The 20147-nt window shown below is 36.6% G+C and overlaps 1 protein-coding gene across 5 annotated transcripts in view; it reads left to right on the top strand.

Annotated features, from left to right (window-relative positions):
• Positions 1 to 19529, top strand: part of LOC113391586 (protein diaphanous) — a 49399-nt gene extending 29870 nt beyond the window's left edge. For 4 of the 5 annotated variants that reach the window (XM_064219992.1, XM_026627598.2, XM_064219994.1 and 1 more), the window contains 23 exons: positions 789 to 985; positions 1790 to 1955; positions 2228 to 2368; positions 2735 to 2843; positions 3319 to 3433; positions 4182 to 4310; positions 4765 to 4895; positions 4996 to 5162; positions 5406 to 5460; positions 6562 to 6603; positions 7406 to 7563; positions 8001 to 8129; positions 9136 to 9236; positions 9883 to 10060; positions 12426 to 12602; positions 13089 to 13241; positions 13752 to 13870; positions 14348 to 14483; positions 14886 to 15050; positions 15242 to 15399; positions 15608 to 15687; positions 18616 to 18694; positions 19399 to 19529. In XM_064219992.1, coding sequence (XP_064076062.1) covers positions 789 to 985; positions 1790 to 1955; positions 2228 to 2368; positions 2735 to 2843; positions 3319 to 3433; positions 4182 to 4310; positions 4765 to 4895; positions 4996 to 5162; positions 5406 to 5460; positions 6562 to 6603; positions 7406 to 7563; positions 8001 to 8129; positions 9136 to 9236; positions 9883 to 10060; positions 12426 to 12602; positions 13089 to 13241; positions 13752 to 13870; positions 14348 to 14483; positions 14886 to 15050; positions 15242 to 15399; positions 15608 to 15687; positions 18616 to 18694; positions 19399 to 19420 — 2907 coding nt within the window. In that variant the 3' untranslated portion in view covers positions 19421 to 19529. The remainder of the gene's footprint in view (positions 1 to 788; positions 986 to 1789; positions 1956 to 2227; positions 2369 to 2734; positions 2844 to 3318; positions 3434 to 4181; positions 4311 to 4764; positions 4896 to 4995; positions 5163 to 5405; positions 5461 to 6561; positions 6604 to 7405; positions 7564 to 8000; positions 8130 to 9135; positions 9237 to 9882; positions 10061 to 12425; positions 12603 to 13088; positions 13242 to 13751; positions 13871 to 14347; positions 14484 to 14885; positions 15051 to 15241; positions 15400 to 15607; positions 15688 to 18615; positions 18695 to 19398) is intronic. The other variant, XM_026627599.2, reaches the window with a different exon arrangement.
• Positions 19530 to 20147: the final 618 nt, after the last annotated feature.

Genomic DNA, 20147 nt, shown 5'->3' with positions numbered 1-20147 from the left:
ATTAGATTTGAGTATCTTTACTCGTCCTTCCATTGAATATAGTGCAGTGTTGTCTTATGTGAGTAGCTTCATTGGTGGGTTTCCTGTGTGGGTAACACTCACACATATGTTGTATATTATTTACAATGTTCATTTCAATGGGCAGAGTTCGTCATTCACCATCAAGTGTTCTACTTATAGATCTATATAATAGTGATGGCGCGCCCGCCACGTTAAATTAATATGAGCATGCATTAGTGTGAGTGTGCGTGAGACGACTAAGAGTAGAGACAGCAAAAAAAAAAAATACAAATTAAATTATATTTTTTAATTTTATTTTTGATAAAAACTAATTAATTTTATGTGCTAGAGCGCGCCTCTGTAAGCGGATATATCGATAATCGTCTGCTATGTCATCAAGTTAAATATATATAATTCCTATGTCTCTAAGAGATGGTAAATTTGTAAATATATTTGGAGAGATGTCTTGGGGGTTTGTCTTTTTTTATAAAAATGTTTGATAATTGTCAACAACGCCCATAGACTGATTTGCACTGTTAGAAATATTAACCATTCCTAACATTGTCACTGCGCGACCAACCTTGGTAACTAAGATGTTATGTCTCTTGTGCCTGTAGTTACACTGGATGACTCACCATTCACACTGAAACAAGCAATACTCAGTATTAGTGTTTGACGGGTTTATTATCTATATTATATGGTAGTGATGTGATGATCTCAATAATAAAATAATATATTATAAATTATTTTTTGTTGTCATTGTTGTTATAACAATCAATTATTTTCAGGAAGGTCGTTCGAAATTCGAAAAACCATCCGATTACGTGTCATATCTAAATCAAGCTGAACTATCGGTGGGTAAGCTGCATAGCTGCTTGGAGAACCTCAGGATAGCATTGACGAACAATCCCTTGTCCTGGATCGAGGATTTCGGCACGAAGGGCATCGAGAGTCTCCTGACCACGCTCAATGTCTGCTATACCAAGTAAGTATCATTTCATTTTGAACGCTATTGTTATTAATATTATGTTTAATAATCGATGTCGTTATCGATTTACAGACCGACATTGAAATTCAAATATATGTAGTTTTTTATGTGATCACATTTATTGTTACCCGTCAGATGGCTGTGTAGCTCAACTTTTATCCTAGGGATTGCCAAATGGAAAAATATATCGACATCTTTAGATAATATATACAGGGTTATTGGTAATTCGACGTATTCCCGTTAGGAGGTGATAGGGGTGATTATGTGCGATAATTTTAACTCCCATATGCATGATGCAAAAGTGAACCATTTTTGAGTTATCACGTTTTTTTAGATTTTTTCAAAATAAGTCAAAAATGCAACTTCAAAAATGTATTAGAAAAAAAGTATTAAAACGAATAAACACTGGTTATTTTTCAATATTAAAAAAAAATGTATCGGTCCAAATTTAAAAATGCGAGGATGACGTTCAAAAGCGCCATCTGGTGTCAAGTTACAACAATTTTAATAGCATAAAATACTGCCTTCAAAACAATACTGTACTATCTATAATATTGGTTGCCCGAATAGTTTAGAATATATACATATGTATATAGATACAAATGGTTGTAATTTGAATATATATATATGTTTGTATAGGATTAGCATTATAATGTTGATATTACGTTTACATGCTATCAGTGGCAGTGGATTTTATCGGTAAGAATTAAAGCATTAAATAGCATTGACACCGATTGAACGAGTTTTTTTTTTGTCAAAGATCTTAAATATTCATCCAAATATTCGATGTTTTTTTTTCAGTGATTCCCGTTATGATCGCGTCCAGTATGAATGTATTCGGTGTCTCTCAGCGATTCTCAACAACACAGTCGGTATCCGTGCGGTTTTTGAGTGTAGAGAAGCTCTTCCAGTCCTGGCTAGGAGTCTGGATGCTAGGAAACCTCATTGTGCTTTGGAAGCATCTAAGGTTACTACGAATATTATATTTATTTTCTTATCGATATTAACATTACAAAGAGCTAAAATTTATTTGTATTTATGCAAGAGATAATCTCCGGAACTAAGGATCCAATTCTAAATATTACCCGTGCGAAGCCAGGGCGGTTTGCTAGTATAATATAAAGATTCAGATTCACGTGCTCTTATCACTCGGCCATCTCATCTAACCGACACCTAAATGTAATGAATATTCCTCTAGTTTTCTATTTATATTAAAGAATGTTTTAACAATAATTTCAGGTACTCGCTGCGATATGTCTCATACCGAACGGTCACGAGAAGGTTCTAGAAGCGATCACGATGGCGGGCGAGTCGAGCCGGAAGCCGAGGTTATTGCCAATCATCGAGGGCTTGGTCGCTAAGGCACCCGAGAGCTTGAAGGTGAAGATTATTATTTTATGTTGAGATTTAAATTATCCTATAAAACGTTTAAACATTATCAATGTTTAGAAAATAATAACAATTTTGCCTTTGATACGTAATTATTTATTTGCAGTCAAATCTAAGAAGATCAGTGTGATGTATCAAGTGTTGTTATTAAATAAAGATAAAACATATATATATAACGTTATAATTATAAATTATATAAAAATATATATCCGGCTCGAAGGACCAGAAATTAGTTAAATACTACATGAGGGTTCTTTAAGTACATGTTATGTTATATATCTACTTCAAATCTTATTATATATCTCTAAAAGTAGTCTTAATGTCCATATCATTAAACTCAATATTGCTTGTCATCAGAACGGTTGCATGCAACTTATGAACGCGATCATCACTGAACCAGAGGAGCTAGAATTCAGGATGCATTTACGGAGCGAGTTTATGAGAACTGGACTGTATGATCTGATAGGTAAGGTCCAATTTTGTAAAAAGGTTTACACATAATACGGTTTTTTGATTGGGTGAATAGATGAAAGTAGGCTCCGAATTTAACCTTTATTTACTATTAATACATAAAGGTACACACAATATACTATAATATTACATAAGTATATTCTGTATTATGATAATTCATGTAAAGTCCGAGTTCAAATCCCGGCAAGAACCAATGATACTCATAATCCTTTACGATTTATTTCGTGTTTGTTGGTAAAGGTATAATCATCGTGAGGATACCTGCAGGTGTCTCATAAAAGTTTGCAACACAACAACTCGCATTGGTGCAGCGTGGTGGACGTTGCCACACTTTTTTTAGGTTATCTCATAAAAATTGACTAGCATCATATATCATTCCATCTCTTATGGTGGTACGGAACCCACCAGAAACTTTGCCAAGGTCACCACAAACGTTCGACGACAGGTAATGTGTCAGTGCGTGTTTGCAGACGAGCTCCGCGCGGGCGCCGAGGAGGGGGGCGGGCGGCTCATACAGATGAACGTGTTCGACACGCACGCCGCGGCCGACCAGGAGGAGTTCCTGGCCAAGTTCGATGACGTCAGGTACGTCGAGGGGTACGGTGTACTCGAACCCTGTATACATAAGCTAGTGTTAAAACAGCCTCTTGTTGAAATGAAGATATACTGGATTTAAAACCTAATACCGAAACCATAAGTTCCTAAATTTAAAGGCAATTTAATCATTTATTTTATGAAGGCTTCAACAAAAGATACACACTAAGGCTTTAAAGCATAATTAAAATGTACGCTCCTGCAATTACAGAAAACCATAGCTTGCATATTAAAGTTCGTCTAAGTAAAATGTTATAAAAACCAATTAAAAGCATGGTATACTCTCTATTATATCAAAATTAACCAATGCGAGCAGAGATGGTTGAGACACGGGACCAATCATTGCGCTTGTTACGATGAGCGAGCGAGTGCTACGAAAATTCTTGTATGTGGAATTTCGATGGGAATTACACTGCGAAAAGTGTAATCTATACTTTCCTAGATTAGAGTATAGATAACTCGGGATCTATACTGTATAGATCCCTGAGTTATCGATACTCTAGTCTAGTACATAAATAATATGCTTACCAAGGGATTGTGAATTTATTTACAGAAACTTTAAGTATCTTGCATTGGTCAAATCTTGGATAGGAATTTCGAAGTTTTTTCATTTTAATTAATCTTTAATCAAACTTGGGCAAACCGGTGTGTGAAATCTCGACGCACAGTAAAGAAAGCTTTTGAGATATATTAATAATCTTTTTTATTTTTTTGTAAATGATTTTATTATTGGTTTCAGAGTGGACTTCCATGACGTGAACGAATGTTTCGAGCTGGTTAAGAATTTGGTGGTAGAGACGCCAGCGGAACCCTATCTACTGTCGATACTACAACACTTGTTATTTATAAGGGACGACGAATTGATAAGGTTCGTGGAATTATATGATATAGTTGTTTTTACGCATATTGTCTATTTCAATGGCACGAGGAGTAAGGATATGCAAACCTTAGATTGTTAAATTTCATGCGATTTTTCCAATAGTTCTGCTCTATTATGCACAATAAACAGGTTTTTCTTTGAGAAATCCTTATTTTTTTTTTTAATACAACACTATTCCATTTAATTATTTATATACACTTTAATGTTAATTCCAATGATCCAAATTGATAAAAAAAACACCATTGATTCATGAATCTATAACGAATGCTATAGGTTATTTAAATCTCGACCAATGGTGACGTGCCAATTCAAGGTCAAAGTTGTTTATTTATCAGTACTCCTGCTGTTGGAAGTGACTATAAAAATTATCACTGCCGTTATTTATTGATTAATATGATTTATATAAGTTAGAAAGTGTTATACAGTATGTTTTTTTTTTCAGGCCAGCATATTACAAACTTATAGAGGAATGTATAACACAAATCGTGCTGCACAAGAACGGCTACGACCCAGACTTTAGGCATACGCAACGGTTCAATATAGACGTCCAACCCCTCATCGACGGACTGATCGGTTCGTTTCTATAGTTTCATTATAATAAAGTATTTTCATCATAGTCCCGTCTCGATGTGCAAACAGTCGCAATGCTACATGCTCCACGCTAATGTGACAGAGAAGTCCCGCGCGGAGGAGGAGCGCCGAGTGGAGGAGCTGAAGGGCAAGCTGGAAGCCGCCATCGCGGCGCGGCAGGAGGCCGAGGCGCGCGCCGCGTCGCTGGAGGAGCGCCTGCGCCTCGCGCCCGCCGCGCCCGCCCACGGGAACATCGCCGCCATCGCCAAGGTCGCCGCCACGTAGCCCTGCGCTCACAAAAACAGTTTACACATTGTTTAATTATTAGAAAGTTTATAAGAGTTGTGCAACGTTAGAGTTTAAAATGAGATCTTTAGTTTTTACTCAGTATCATCATAGTCAGGTATATAATAGTTAATGTTATATGATACAGTATTTCATAGCAATATATTATATATTGCTATGAAATACTAATACAGTGATTATAAAATTTGTTTTATCTTTTCATTTTAGGCGATTAGCAGCCCCGGAGGACCGCCCCCGCCACCGCCCCCTCCTATGCCGGGAGGTAAGATCAGTGATCATTATATATTTTAATTTCATAAACACATACACTTTTAGCATGTACACTATGAATATTTACTTATATGCAATACTATTTATATAATAAACAAAATATTTTCGTTTCTTTTGACGGTAAATTTTTTACTGCCTGTGATATTTCATATAAAGGAAAACTATAATGTGTTTGAAAGTTTGCGATAAAGGCATGAGCCGTGAGTACAATATTGACCTGCGCTGTAGGACACTTGTGGTCTCTTTGGAGGAATGGAGGGGGAGGCGTCGAGGTTACACGCGATTGGTCCGTCAGGCGATGCTTGTCGTCTATTGGACTGTGACTTGTCATTCGACTATTGTACGCTTGCGTGCGATTTAAGGGTCTATTTATTTTTAGTTTGTTATTTAGTTTTAGCTTTTGTTAGCGATAAGTTGCAAAAATATTATTACATTGGATTATTAGCGTACGTATATTGTGTAGCTAGTTGTAAATTTATATTAAATAAGACATTAACGTCTAACACGTGTCGTGTTTCTAAAGTATAAAAAATATTGAAAATTGTCTCTGCAATTTCTTCTCTAAGGAATTAAGGTTTATAATTTCCAAATACCAATATATAAATTTCTATTGATAAGTGCAAAAGTTACAAGCTTTAGAACCGCTGTCCTGTAAAGTTATGTTCCCGTAGGACACGGCGAATTTGCTCTATTGAGAGCTTTTCAGTATAACTGTATTAAAAGTAAAATTTCAAATACCACTATTTAATATTTTGTGTCAGTACCTATAAATATAATTAGTAAAACGGTACTTAATTAATTTTGCTGAAAGTGTACAACAGCGAACTCGGTACTCACCTCTACAACTGCCTATTTGAGCTCACGACTAGTACCAGCTGTTTTACTGGTGGTGGATACACGTTAATCTAGAATTCGATCCAGCACACGCAGGTTTCGTCAAAATATTTTTGAACATCACCGATCTTGATATGAATTGAAAATCACATGAAACTTGATCTTTGTCTTCTCAGTTTATAATAAAATAAAAAATATATATTAAAGCTTGCTTGTTTATATTCTGTGGTATATAATAATGAATATATACGCCCTGCAGGGCCCGCCCCGCCGCCGCCGCCGCCGCCCATGCCAGGCTCAGGTAACCGAATAACTTAATACTTCTTAACGTAATGATTCACAGGATTTCATTTTAAATAATAAGGCGTATCTTATGGTCACCACTGTATACTATATAATATTGACACTGTAAAAATATTTATCTGTCCTTGCACCGTTAAAACATTGACTAAGTTAAAAACTAAGATGTTTGCATGGTGTAATTACACTGACTAAATAAATTTTTAAGTAGGAACGCTGCAATGAATATTCGTTTATGAATAATATTATTCATGGCTCTCCACAATTTAATACTAGGGCTGACTGTATCTCTGATGCAACAGTTCCTTATCCGGCTACTAAGGAAAATACTCAATTAGGAGTCGATACTAACCGCACGAAGATATTTGTTTTGGGTCTATCAATGATTCGTGTTTTAAGTGACTCCCTGATGGTTTTGGAGCTAATTCCATTACTCTAACACAAATTCGGTTCGTGTTTTTTGTGGATACAGATTATCAATGTTTGTAGATCAACGACAATGTAGACGCGTTTGAAACCAGGGTTGGTTATGTAGGGGATGGTGAATATTTCTCACAGTTCCAAAGTCTGCGAGATCATTTATGATGACGTGGCCCATTTGCCAGTCTGGTCACCTGTGTTCAACAAAAAAAAAAAAAACTACCACTGGTTATCATTCAGATTACATCAATTACATTTAAGATATATAGTACATTTATTTAGCTTTAAATATTATATCCGACGGTTACTAGCATTGTCAATGGAATGTAACCATTTATTATCAGCAGTACATCAGATCTGATCTATTACTATTGGTTTTCCAGGTATGGGTCCACCTCCCCCGCCGCCTCCCCCGTTCCCGGGCGCCGCGGGTGCTCCGCCGCCGCCCCCGATGCCCGGTGGAGCGCCTCCACCGCCACCGATGATGGGGGGTCCTCGGCCACCACCGCCGCCTGGCATGGGGCCCATGATGCCAAGAATGGTAAACCATTAATACTACTTACGATTCGATATTTGGATAACGCATGTTTAGCTTTTTTATTTACCATATAATTAATTTAAAAAAAGACATTAACAGATAAGGCTTAATGTCTTGGTGGTAAAGGTATCTACCGCTAAACAGCATTACTTAATATTTTTGAGTTCCAGTTTGAATGTTGAGTGAGCCAGTATAACTACAGGCACAAGGGACATAACATCTAAGTTCCAAAGATGGTGTCGCATTGGAGATGTAAGGAATGTCTAAAATTTCTAGCGGTGCCAATGTCTGTGGCCTGTGATGACCACTTGCCGTCAGGCGGCCTATTTGTCAGTCCACCTAGCTAAGTTAATAAAATAAACTAATCACCCCGTTAACAACAGTTATAGGTCATCAATATATTTAAGTTTGAATAATGAACGTTTCTGGTTCTTCCCCAGCCTCAACCAGATATCTTACCTCATGGACTGAAGCCTAAAAAGAAGTACGAGGTTGAAGGGCCTCTGAAACGCGCCAATTGGAAGACGATCGTCCCACAGAAGATGTCCGAAAAAGCTTTCTGGGTTAACGTATGTATATCAATTGATTATTCTAACCCCCTCGAGAACACGATGGTCGGTTCTGATTTGGGGCTGGTATTCGCAGCGGTTTTATTTGGATGGGAATTCTTTGTAACCTGTCTCACCTGTTCACACAGGAAAAATGCAAAGTGACGACTAATTAAAATTTATTAGGTTTTTTGTCGAAAAAATCTCATTAGTATCCCGGAGTATTTCGTGCCTTGGAAAGCACGTGAATTCTTTGGTCCTGTAGCTGACTCCGTTAATGTCGGATTTACCGTCAAAATTATTGCGTAATTAATGATTTTGAGTGTGTGGGGCAAGTGCACCTGTGTTTGAACACACACTTGTGTACTAAAATATATTCGAGGAGACTAGCCATCGCTAGTGGTACGACTTTAAGTAACAGCTGGTTAATGCATTCACTGCTGGACAATTTTTTTCTCTGCCTTTTGAGAAGTTTCAGAGTTTACTCTACCACGCTGCTCGAATGCTGGTAGGAAGATATTTGTGGTACTCATTCACCACATGCAGGTTATCTCACGATGTGTTCCTTCACCGAGCAATAGATAAATTATTTATTAATACAACATTATTAATGTACACACATGGATTCAATGATGCTCGATATATTAGAAAAGTTTACGAATATATCAACCAGTACAATGCGTATTTATTTATTTATTTATTTATTTAATATGGAACTCCAACACAGGTACATATGTAATACAAAAAATACAAGTTTAGACAATAAAATATTAAATGTACCTCCAATTGTAGGAGAACACAACATGCACTTATAAAGTATTGAACTCTAAAACAAAACTTAAGAAATAAAAAAAAAAAGAAAAAAAATAAAAAAGAAAAAACTAAAACTAATAATTACAAAACAATGAAATAAAATAATTTATCGAAAACTATTTAACAAAACTAAACTAAACTTATTATTATTTTCTGTGTCCCCTTCCTTATTATAGTTATAATTTATAATATTATATAAATAAATTGGTTCAAGGTACACGAAGATAAGCTCGCGTCGCCGGATATTCTCAGCGGTTTGGCGCTGAAGTTCTCTAGTAAACCAGTCGCTAAGAAGAATGAGGATTCTGTCGACAAGTGAGTCCTATTAACATAAATGACTAGCGACCCGCCCCGGCTTCGCACGGGTGCAATCGTTTAATAAAGAAAATATAATTTATACCTTATAGCAATCTGGAATAATGTTATTTTCTACCAAGGACTGTATTTATAATTGGTGCATTCGTTCCGGGGATATCACAAAACATATTAACAAATTTTAATTCTTTATAATATTAGAATAGATAATAAAAAAATAACAATTCACGACGAACTCCGTGATCGAGTAATGCGTACACCGGTTTTCATGGTTACGCCGCTCCGATTTCTCGGGTTTGATTCCCGGCCGAGTCGATGTAATAAAAAAGTTCATTAGTTTTCTATGTTGTCTTGGGTCTGGGTGTTTGTAGTACCGTCGTTATTTCTGATTTTCCATAAAACAAGTGCTTTAGCTACTTACATTGGTATCAGACTAATGTATGTGATGATGTCCAATAATAATAATTATTATATATATAATAAATCCAATTTTAAAGTACACTTTAAAGACTTACTAAAGTCGATATGCATATCACGATCGTGATCTGCGGTGAGTTTCTAGTGAATTCTCACAGAATGGCAATAATTATTCACATCGAAGCAATTATTATTTAATAAATTCGGATATTTTTTTCTTCATTTCCAGAGTCCACACATTGAAAAAAGTAAAAGATCTAAAGGTTCTAGACAGCAAAGCGGCGCAGAATCTGTCTATTCTACTCGGGGGTTCCCTAAAGCACATGTCGTATGAGCACATAAGGACGTGCGTGCTGCGCTGCGACACCACCGTGCTCACCGCTGACGTGCTCGACCTGCTCATACAGGTGGGATTCGTGTAGTCCGTTCCGATGGCAGGAGGAGTAACATTATTGCCATCAGAAATATTAAACATTCCACACCTCGCCATTGCGTCAGCGAGCTTGGGAGCTAAAATGATATGTCCCTTGTGCCTGTAGTTACACTTTTATACTCGGCCTTTAAACCAGAAAACAACATTAATAAGTACTGCTGCTTGGAATAATTGATGAGTGAGTGTTACATAGGTGGCTAATATGCAGCTAACAACCAGCCCAGCGAAATAAACAATACTCGACACCAAATTTAGTTTGATCTATGAATCTATGATATTCATTATGGATTTGCAAAAAATGCCGTTTTGAACTCCGACGAAACTGTTATCGGAATTTTGGAAGTAGTGTTAAAGTGGATATAAATAGTTAAGTGTAATAGTATTGTATTATAAATAAAGATATATTAATCATAAACTCTTCGTAGTGCACAGTATAGCTGAGTTATTAGCGAATCGCATGAAATACGAATCTAAAGTTTTTTTTTTTTTTTTTTTTAATCTTTATTTATTATAGAGGGTTTTTTCACTAGTGAATATGTCACCCTCGTCATTATATACAGTTAAATACATTTCTCACATCACATATTAGTACAATACAGTTATAGATAAGGCTTTCTAATTTCTATTTTTGAGAGCTAAATTTACACATTTATATACAGATTTAGCTTCGTTAGACAATGGAGAAGCTAAAAAGCTATTATAAACACCAATATTATAACCACGACTAGCGATAACAGCTCCCTTTAGCGCCCTAACACGAACACATTCTTCTAAAATATGATAGACATCCTCTACCACACCGCACACAGTACAATTAGGAGAATTCACTTTTCTCATCATATATCCGAAACTATTCAGTGGAATGTGACCAGAGCGCAGTCTTAAGGCAGTTGTAATATCTTTGCGCTTTAATTTGGAATTTAGGAACCAGAGAGATCCAAAAAGTCTAGGTTGTATAGTTTTATACCAGATTCCTTTGGTAAGCGATCTTTCATTAAAATATTCAGACCACTTCTCACGACATATTCGTTTAATATCCCCTAAAAGATCGGTGGGACTAGGTAAACACTTAAATTCAATACCATCGGATATAGCTTCTTTAGCTAGTCGGTCAACTTCCTCATTTCCCACTAACCCGACATGAGATGGTATCCATTGCAAGATTATTGTTTTATTATTAGATTTAAATTTTAATAAACATTTTAAAATAGTGAAAGCAATAGGAAGACCTCTGTGGGGTGCTGTACATTTTAAGATATGTAAAAGAGCACTTTTCGAGTCGGTAAATATAACAAATTTATGAAAATCAATCGATTCAATGTAGGACAAGGCTTCAGCGATTGCCACAAGCTCAACAAACATAATCGAAACTCTTGCTTTAATTTGAAATTTTGAATAGATTCCCGTATTATAATCTAAAAAAGCAGCGCCACTGCAGCTAATGTCTTTGGAACCATCTGTGTATATTTTATAAAATTCAGAATACTCTTGACTCAGTTTCTGATAACAAAGAGCTTTTAAATAATCGGAATCAAAACAATGTTTCGGTTTGCTAATACCTTCAATAACAGGCTTTACGATATTAGATAAATTAAAGTTGTTTAACCACATATCCAAAGAAAACATTTCGTTTGAATCACTACTAGACATTTCTTTTACTTTCAAATTATTATGTATAATATATAACAATGGTTTCTTTTTACGTCGCCAATAAAAATTATTCATGAAGTTAGAAAGGGTCTCTAATAGATATATAATATCATTATTTTTAAATGACTTACACTTTAACCAGAACTTACCGGCCAGAAAATGTCTTCGGAAAAATAAAGGACACAAACATAACTCGGATTCCATTACGTGTATAGGCGTGCTTTTTATAAAGCCCCCTATTAAACGCAAACAAATATTTTGAATTCGATCTAATTTCTTTAAATTACTCGCGCAACTATTATCATATAAAAAACTCCCATAGTCAATTCGACTACGAATAAGTGCTAAGTATAAATGTCTTAAATGTGTTGGATGTACACCCCAATCTGTACCAACTAATACTTTAAAAATTTTGATGTAATTAAGCACTTTTTCACGGACTTCATTAATATATTTACCCCACCTTAGATTTCGATCTAACCAAAGACCCAAATATTTCACGCTATTGACTAATTCTATTTGGTGTCCCTTAACTCTAACGTCAATGAATCTAAAGTTTGTTTATCTTTATTCCTATTTCGATTTGAATAGGCTAAAGGTAGATGGGCTTACACAAAACCCACCCACCATGGTAGTATCTAATGTAGTTAGTGGTACGGAGACGATGTTTAAAAGCATGTTGTTTCCAGTACCTGCCCCCAGCGGATCAGCTCAAGAAACTCGCGGATTTGAAATGCAAAAGCGAGGAACTAACGGAGGCGGAGCTGTTCTCGGCGACGGTGGCGGACATCAAGAGGCTGGTCCCGAGGTTGAGGAGTTTGGCCTTCAGAGAACATTATAGCGAAATCATATCCGAGCTAAAACCTGTGAGTATATCGGTGTCAGTTTGACATATATTTATTAATTATTATGAGAGCCGAGATCGCCCAGTGGTTAGAACGCTTGCAACTTAACCGATGATTTCGGGTTTAAACCCAGGCAGGCATCACTGAATTTTCATGTGCTTAATTTGTGTTTATAATTCGTCTCGTGCTCGGCGGTGAAAGAAAACATCGTGAGGAAACCTGCATGTGTTTAATTTCACCGAAATTCTGCCACATGTGTATTCCACCAATCCGCAATGGAGCAGCGTGGTGGAATATGCTCCAAACCTTCTCCTCAAAGGGAGAGGAGGCCTTAGCCCAGTAGTGGGAAATTTACAGGCTGCTAATGTAAAATTAATTATTAAACGAACTTACCTGTAATTGAAGTTCTACCATAATTATACGAAGTGCTTCGTCCGAAAATATTTATAACAGACACCCCGCTCCCCCCCAAATAATAATGATGATGTTTGTCCTATGTGTTTGCAGGATATCGTGTCCGGCACTGCGGCGTGTGAGGAAGTGAAGTCGAGCGGTAAATTCGCGAAGATTCTAGAATTGTTACTGTTGTTAGGAAACTATATGAACACTGGGTCGAATAACGCTGGCGCTTACGGCTTTGAAATAAGTTTTCTCACTAAGGTAATTATTATGTTCATTGTATTATATTATTATATCGTGTTTAAGCGTCGGTCGTCAGGTTTTGCTTATAAAAAGTAGCCCATGTTCTTTCTTTGGGATTCAAGCTTGCGTCTTACCAAATTTCATCCAACCAACCAAACCAACGCACCGATCGTTGGTTTGGTGGGTTGGACCGCGAAAGTGTAACAGACAGGCAGACAATATTAGTAAATTGCGTGCATCTTGTGTCTATATATACTAATATTATGAACAGGACAGCTTCATTGTCCAGAATATACTGAATTCCACGTGGGCAAAGTCGCGGGTCAGCTTGTTTTAAATAAGAGCGTTTACAGCTGTCAATTGTTTCACTTCTATATAAACTATTAATATAACCGAATTATATTATTATTCATTTATTGGCATTTACATTAGAGTCTGTTCTTAATAATAACACGCGAGAACAGGACACCAAATATTACGCGCTTTGTCCCACTTGCGGGAGTGTATGTATTTTTTTTCTATTTACAGTTAACGTCAACGAAAGATCTGGAGAACAAGCAGACGTTGCTACATTACTTAGTTGATACGATAGAAAGTAAATTCCCTGATGTGCTGAGCTTCGCCGAGGAAATGCCTCACATAGATCGGTAAGAGTTCATTAGAAAGGCAAATAAATTGCATAATTCGTGCTGATTGTCTAGTCTCTATGTGTATGGTCACTTAAGCTAAACTCAAGGTTAAGTGATTATCATTATTAATAGATGGGACGGATATCTAACAGAATTATAACGAGTTTAGAGGGTCACTGTAACCTTTCGAACCTTGAGTTATTAATATAAAATTCTGTCAGAAAATTCAATGCCTTTTACCGACGTCAAATTGAGATATTTGTATTGAGACTGCCGGCTTAAGAGGATAAAATACTTTTGTTCAGTAGTATGAGTGGGATTCACGGGTCGTTACTAGTAAATCAGACCCATCAAAAAAAAAAAAATGCTAATATTCGAGATCGTCGCCTTGTTTTTCACTGTACGTTCATGCGTGTAACGTGTTTAAATTTACAACCCATTCGGATAAACAGAGAACAATCAATCTTGATATTTAAAACATATATTCTCCCACAGGGCAGCTCGTGTCTCGATGGAGAATCTCCAGAAGGCTCTGAAGAAGATGGACAACGACATACGAGCCCTCGAAACGGATTTGAACAATAGCCGGGTGCCTCAGACCCCGGACGACCTCTTCAATGAAACTATGAGCGTATCCTTTTCAATTGGCATATTGGCCTTCCAATTGTAGGGCTTCGTACGGGCCTGTCTGGGTTTACCGAGATGTAATATGCAGTATATTATTTTGCAGTACAATTTGGGCATCAAGGGGTATTACGTAAAGTAATGCTTTTCAATGGCAGGGTGGGTAAAGTTAAACAAACTTAGATGCACAAATTCTATGCGATTGGCTATTGATTGTGTATTTCAAGCAGATCTTGATTTATAAATCAACACTATTTGATTTAATTTCGTCGACGTTTGAAACGCAAGATTTTCATCACGTGACATTTGAATTTTGACCAATGTGAGTTGGAAGTGTAGTTTTTTAAAGATCGCGTGATTTTAACATTGTTCTTTTTTTATTATTGTTATTTCCTTAAAGAGAAAACAGAATTTCGCAAAAGAGGCCCGCGAGCAGTGCGACGTCTTACACTCTATGTTCAAGAAGATGGAGGCGCTGTACGGTGAACTGGCGGAGTACTACGTGTTTGATCCTCACAAATACACTTTAGAAGAATTTTTCTCAGATATCAAGACTTTTAAGGACTCCTTTGCGGTATTTGGGATATATATATTTTTTCGTTTTAGTCAACGTCCGCGGTTTCGTTCGCGTTTGAGGTCTCACTTGGAACTCGAGCTTCCTCCGGCGGCTTAGCCGCGATAGAGCGACGGCCGGACGGCCGGACGGGCAGAGTAACCCTCGCGTGAATATGAATAACATAACCGATAAACCCGCATCCGGCGCAGACGGCGCACCAGGACAACGTGGTGGCGCGCGAGAGCGAGGAGCGCGCGCGGCGGGCGCGGGCGGCGCGCGCGGCGGCCGAGCGCGAGCGCCGCGACCGCCAGCACCGGTACAAGCAGTTCGTGGACATGGAGCAGGCGCAGGACGGCGTCATGGACAGGTACGGCCGCTGCCTTCGCGTTATGCTCTTGTGCTCTTATGGTTGTCTTCGGTGCGGTTTGCGCGACCGCAGTCTGAGATTAGTCACCGTAGCGAGCTCTGTCATTGGGTCACTGATATGTTGACCGAATTCGATAGCGACCTCCTTCCCACTATTTTTATTGATCAAGCGTTTCACTTAATATTAATTATATGTTTCTTCATTTCAGTTTAATGGAAGCCCTCCAGAGCGGATCGGCGTTCAGTCGGGAGCGGCCTAGGAAAAAGGCAAATCCGAGAGTGGCGGGAGGTAAGATCACTCCCGAGTTTATTATCAAATAATATAAAATTTATTGACTACTATCGACCAAACGTGTCTGTGTCGTGTATTTATCACAAGGGTGGATTTTACAAATACTTTTTTTGTTGACGCTATTGATTATCTATGATAATAATTACCAAATTATTTTGAATACATAATGTTAGAAATTGACGAATTTTTTTTAAGTTACATATCATCGATGTCATAATGTTTAATAAAAATGAGAGTAAATAAAGTACCTAAGTACATAAAGATTTGAAGATTGTGTCGTCACGTACGTTCGGTAACAGCGTATTGACAGTAGTCTCAATATATATGTTTGATTTGATTTGATTACTTTTTTATTTTGTTATAAGACATACTTATATGGTCGTTTAATTTATGACAAAAATATGTTCAATTTTATTAAAGTCAATTGAATTATGTCAGTCATACTGCCCGTAGTGAATACGTTTGACTACCAACTTAAATCGAAACATAAGTCTGTTACTTTTGCTGACGGTACTTCGAGTTATTGACAAAATAATGGCAATATTAAATATATCTTGTAACATGTAGTTATAAGGATCATTTTTGCACGCACATCATTTAGAGGATTGTGAGGATGAAAAAGGATTGGTGCAAGTAATTTTGCACCGTATAGCAGGTATGGGACACGTTTCGCACCGTTTTATAGTTTAACATAGCAATATTGTTTACAATGCACCTGCTACCACAACGTACATGATTCTATGTATGAGATATGGTCAATTTCAACCACAAGAGGACAAAAGCAAAGTAAACAAAATTTGACATTAAATTGATAAGACATTATTGGTCGTGAACTAGAATAATCTATGATGTTCATTGTGGATTTGCGAAAAAATTGCATTTTGAATGTTGACGAAACTGTTATCGGAACTTTAAAAGTAAAATTAAAGTTGATTTAAGTCGGTTTGGTGGAATAGTCTTCTATTATAAAAATATATATATTTATCAAGAACTGTTATTAGTGCACAATAAGCTATGACGTACTCAGTTTTAGTTTGCTGGATGTTTAGAGATATCTTAATTTATTTTACAATAAAGTTTTGTAAATTAAGGCATATTTATACAAACGTACTGGTTCTGTAAATAGTTTGCTTCTCACACCTTTGAAAATTGACCGATGCAACAAACTAACTTTTCATTTCATACAATATCAGTTCACGAACAAAATACTTGGTGCTTCGTTAGAAAACGGATACAATATGAATTTATATTACACACTTGAACATTTGCAATGTAAAAAACACTACGAGTTGAGTGTGTTCTGTTAAATAATCTCTTATAAAACGATGTTTGACACATGAATAGTTTATGAAACATTTTTGTGTCAAATGGTCATATTTGTGATACGTTTTTTTGTCAAATATGACTAAAACTGATTATTGATTTAGCATTTATTAATAGTTAAATTTAATAATCCAGTGGCGACACCCATCCGCTATGGCCGGAACCGCGTCAGGCGAACGTCCTCACCAAAATTAGAGAACTATAGACAAGTTGATATTATTATTATTATTATTATTGTAGCTTTCGATGGTACTAACATGTTAATACGAAATGTGATTTTTGTATATTTGAAACAATTTTCGCTATTATCGGTCTAGAATTGACCAAAGTCCAAGCAGCATCGTGATCTTTTCTTCCGTTCTCAGTTTTGAGGAAAGCCAGATATGTGAGCTGATATGTCCTTTTATAGATCAAAGAAAGGTCAAATATCTTCTCAGTAATCGAGCATGTGTATCTTAGATCTCTCCCCAGGATAAGTTCCTTTCACGATTTCTGTCTTAATTTCAGGGGATATTTGTGGTAGTCTGTAAATGATCCAAATTTGCCCAGTAGAAGTCTTTTTCTGAATGTGGATCTTTTAACGAGAACGTTCGGAGCACTGGGTGGTAGGGCCTTGTTCAAACCCGTCTGGGTAGGTTCCACTCATCAGAAATTCCCCCAAAAAACAATACTTAGCATTGTTTTGTTCCGTTTTGGATGAAAGAACCAGTGTAACTAAAGGCACAAGGGAAGTAATATCTTAGATCCCAAGGTCGGTGGAGCATTGGTGACTTAAAGAATAGTTATGACCATCAGGTGACCCATCTGCCCGTCCCTCTACGTATAATATAAAAAAGCTTATTATATGATTCTCCGCTTTGATTAGTAGTCGTTTATGTGGTAGAATATCTACTGACTCATGCGGGTTCCAACAAAACATACCCATATTGTTGTTTCTTTACCGTTTGCAAGATGAATTTAAGACATAATTAAGCTCTATGTTATTGGACATGAGCCGTGGATCGTGTTGATCGTGTTTCTAAACTGAAGAACCTGTCGAGAATCATATCCTGGTCGGCGGTTAAGCATAACATCAACAGCCAATAACGACCGAACTTTCCCCTTCAGAGTAGACGTGTCCTCAGTCCACCGGTGATACATTTTCCCCCCTATTTCTATAAGGCTACCTCACTTATCCTCTGCCATAAACAGCCTTGTCCTTGAAAAATGGATTACCAGTAAATAATTGATTGAGTGACTATTTATACTGTTGATAATAAATATAACTCTTCTTTTTCTTTCTCTCCTACACTCTGTCTCTCTCTAACTTAAGGCAGGTAAGCTTTAGATATAACTGTAGTTTTTTTGATGTTGTCTCGTTCGTAACGTTTCTAAATAATAATCAAATAGTTAATTATTTTCTAAGTTTATTCAATTATTTTGACTAAATTTGCAACAGTCTCACAGATAATACAGAATAATAACAATTTTTGTGGTTTTTTTTTTAATATATTTTAATCATTGGTAATCGAAACCAGGCCTTTAAACTGTGATTAATTTAAATATCGAAACTAAACTGACTAAAAGACTGTTGTTATAAAATGATGTAAATTTTATTTTCAGCTGAACGAAGAGCACAGTTGAATAGATCTCGGTCGAGATCCGCGCTGACGGGTCCGCTGACGACTCGGGAGTTAACGAAGTGAGTTACAAACTATATAATTATTATATATTCTTCAAGTTTAACAATATTAATTGAAAAATAGAGTCGCGAATAAGAAATAAGAACAGTAAGCTGGTACACGAGAAATATAGAGAAGATATTGAAAGCGTAAGAAAGTTTAAAGAAATACTATAAGGCGAAATAAAATCGTATTAAGTGGACACGGGGTCGACGCGGGGAAGCACTAGCGGTCTGCTGTGGCGGCCGTGCGTCGGCTGGTGCTACGCGGTCCGTTGGCTCCGCCCACTTTTGCGCGTCACAAACTGGATATAATATTGGAATCGAGACGGCCAGTTTGCATCGCTCGCAGCCCCTCGATAGTGGTCACCACACATCTTGTTATCAATATTGATGTGTTTAGATAGCTTTTAAATCATCTGGCTTTAAATATTCTCAGTACGTATCTCTCTAGGATATATTGGGTCCGTAGCTGCACCCCCCACCCCGCTTCTCCTCTAAATTGCAGATTATTAAAGAGTCCAAGGACTTAAGTCCAATATATCAAAGTTTAATATATATTCCCAAGATAGAAAAGATGTCATTGGTAATTTATTTTTATGCTTCGTCTCCGTCTTTCAAATGTCAAATCACTTATGTCAGAAAAGGAGAGAACCTTTCGCTTACGATCATATCCGATTTAAAGTATTTTCTTGTTAATAAATGTTTTTTTGTTTTTGTTTCAGTGAGTTGCTGAGTAACGCGTGATAGCTTTAACAGTGATACTAGTACTATAATATATAGTTTATAAGATATTATATATGAACGAACATAAATCGGCCTATTTCATGTAAAAATAATTATCTGAGGGCGTTTTTATACGAAGTTTTATTACATGTGTTTGAAATATAGTTAAGTACACGCTAATTAAAATAATTACCGGTGTTTCGAAAGGAATGACACTTTGAAGTTAAAGTTGGGGATATACCAATACACAACCCCCCCCCCCAAATAACAATTTCTCTTTTTTTTTTTTAATAGTGGGGTTCTTATGAAACGAGAGTACTCATCAAACATATAACAACTCCAATTATTACCTTCTTTATATAAATATATATATGTAATGTTTTTTTTTTCTTTCTCTGTCACTCACGTGAAAACTACTTAACTTATCGGTATTAGACAATTGACGCCGAATCGTCCGTAGGCCTCGATAGTATATTAATTCAATGAATTCCGTTGTGCCTTCTCACCTTCTCAGTTTTAATGGATGCCTATCTACACAGGTGCATAACACCCAGTATTCTATGACTTTTCAATCAATAAACTGTCTAACGTAAAATGAATGTTGAATCGGATTAAAATGTCTTAAGTATGGCGCGTTTAAGGAATCGCTTCAATTTTAATAACGTTAGTATAGAAGCGAATATAATTGTCACTGTGATTTCATTTAAGTCGTCTTCGTGTCCACGTCTGTCTCTTGATATTGATATTT

This window comes from Vanessa tameamea, chromosome 30, assembly GCF_037043105.1.
Source record: "Vanessa tameamea isolate UH-Manoa-2023 chromosome 30, ilVanTame1 primary haplotype, whole genome shotgun sequence".
Lineage (NCBI taxonomy): Eukaryota > Metazoa > Arthropoda > Insecta > Lepidoptera > Nymphalidae > Vanessa > Vanessa tameamea.
Note: the sequence above shows the minus strand (reverse complement) of the source record. Positions and strands in the feature narration are given on the sequence as shown.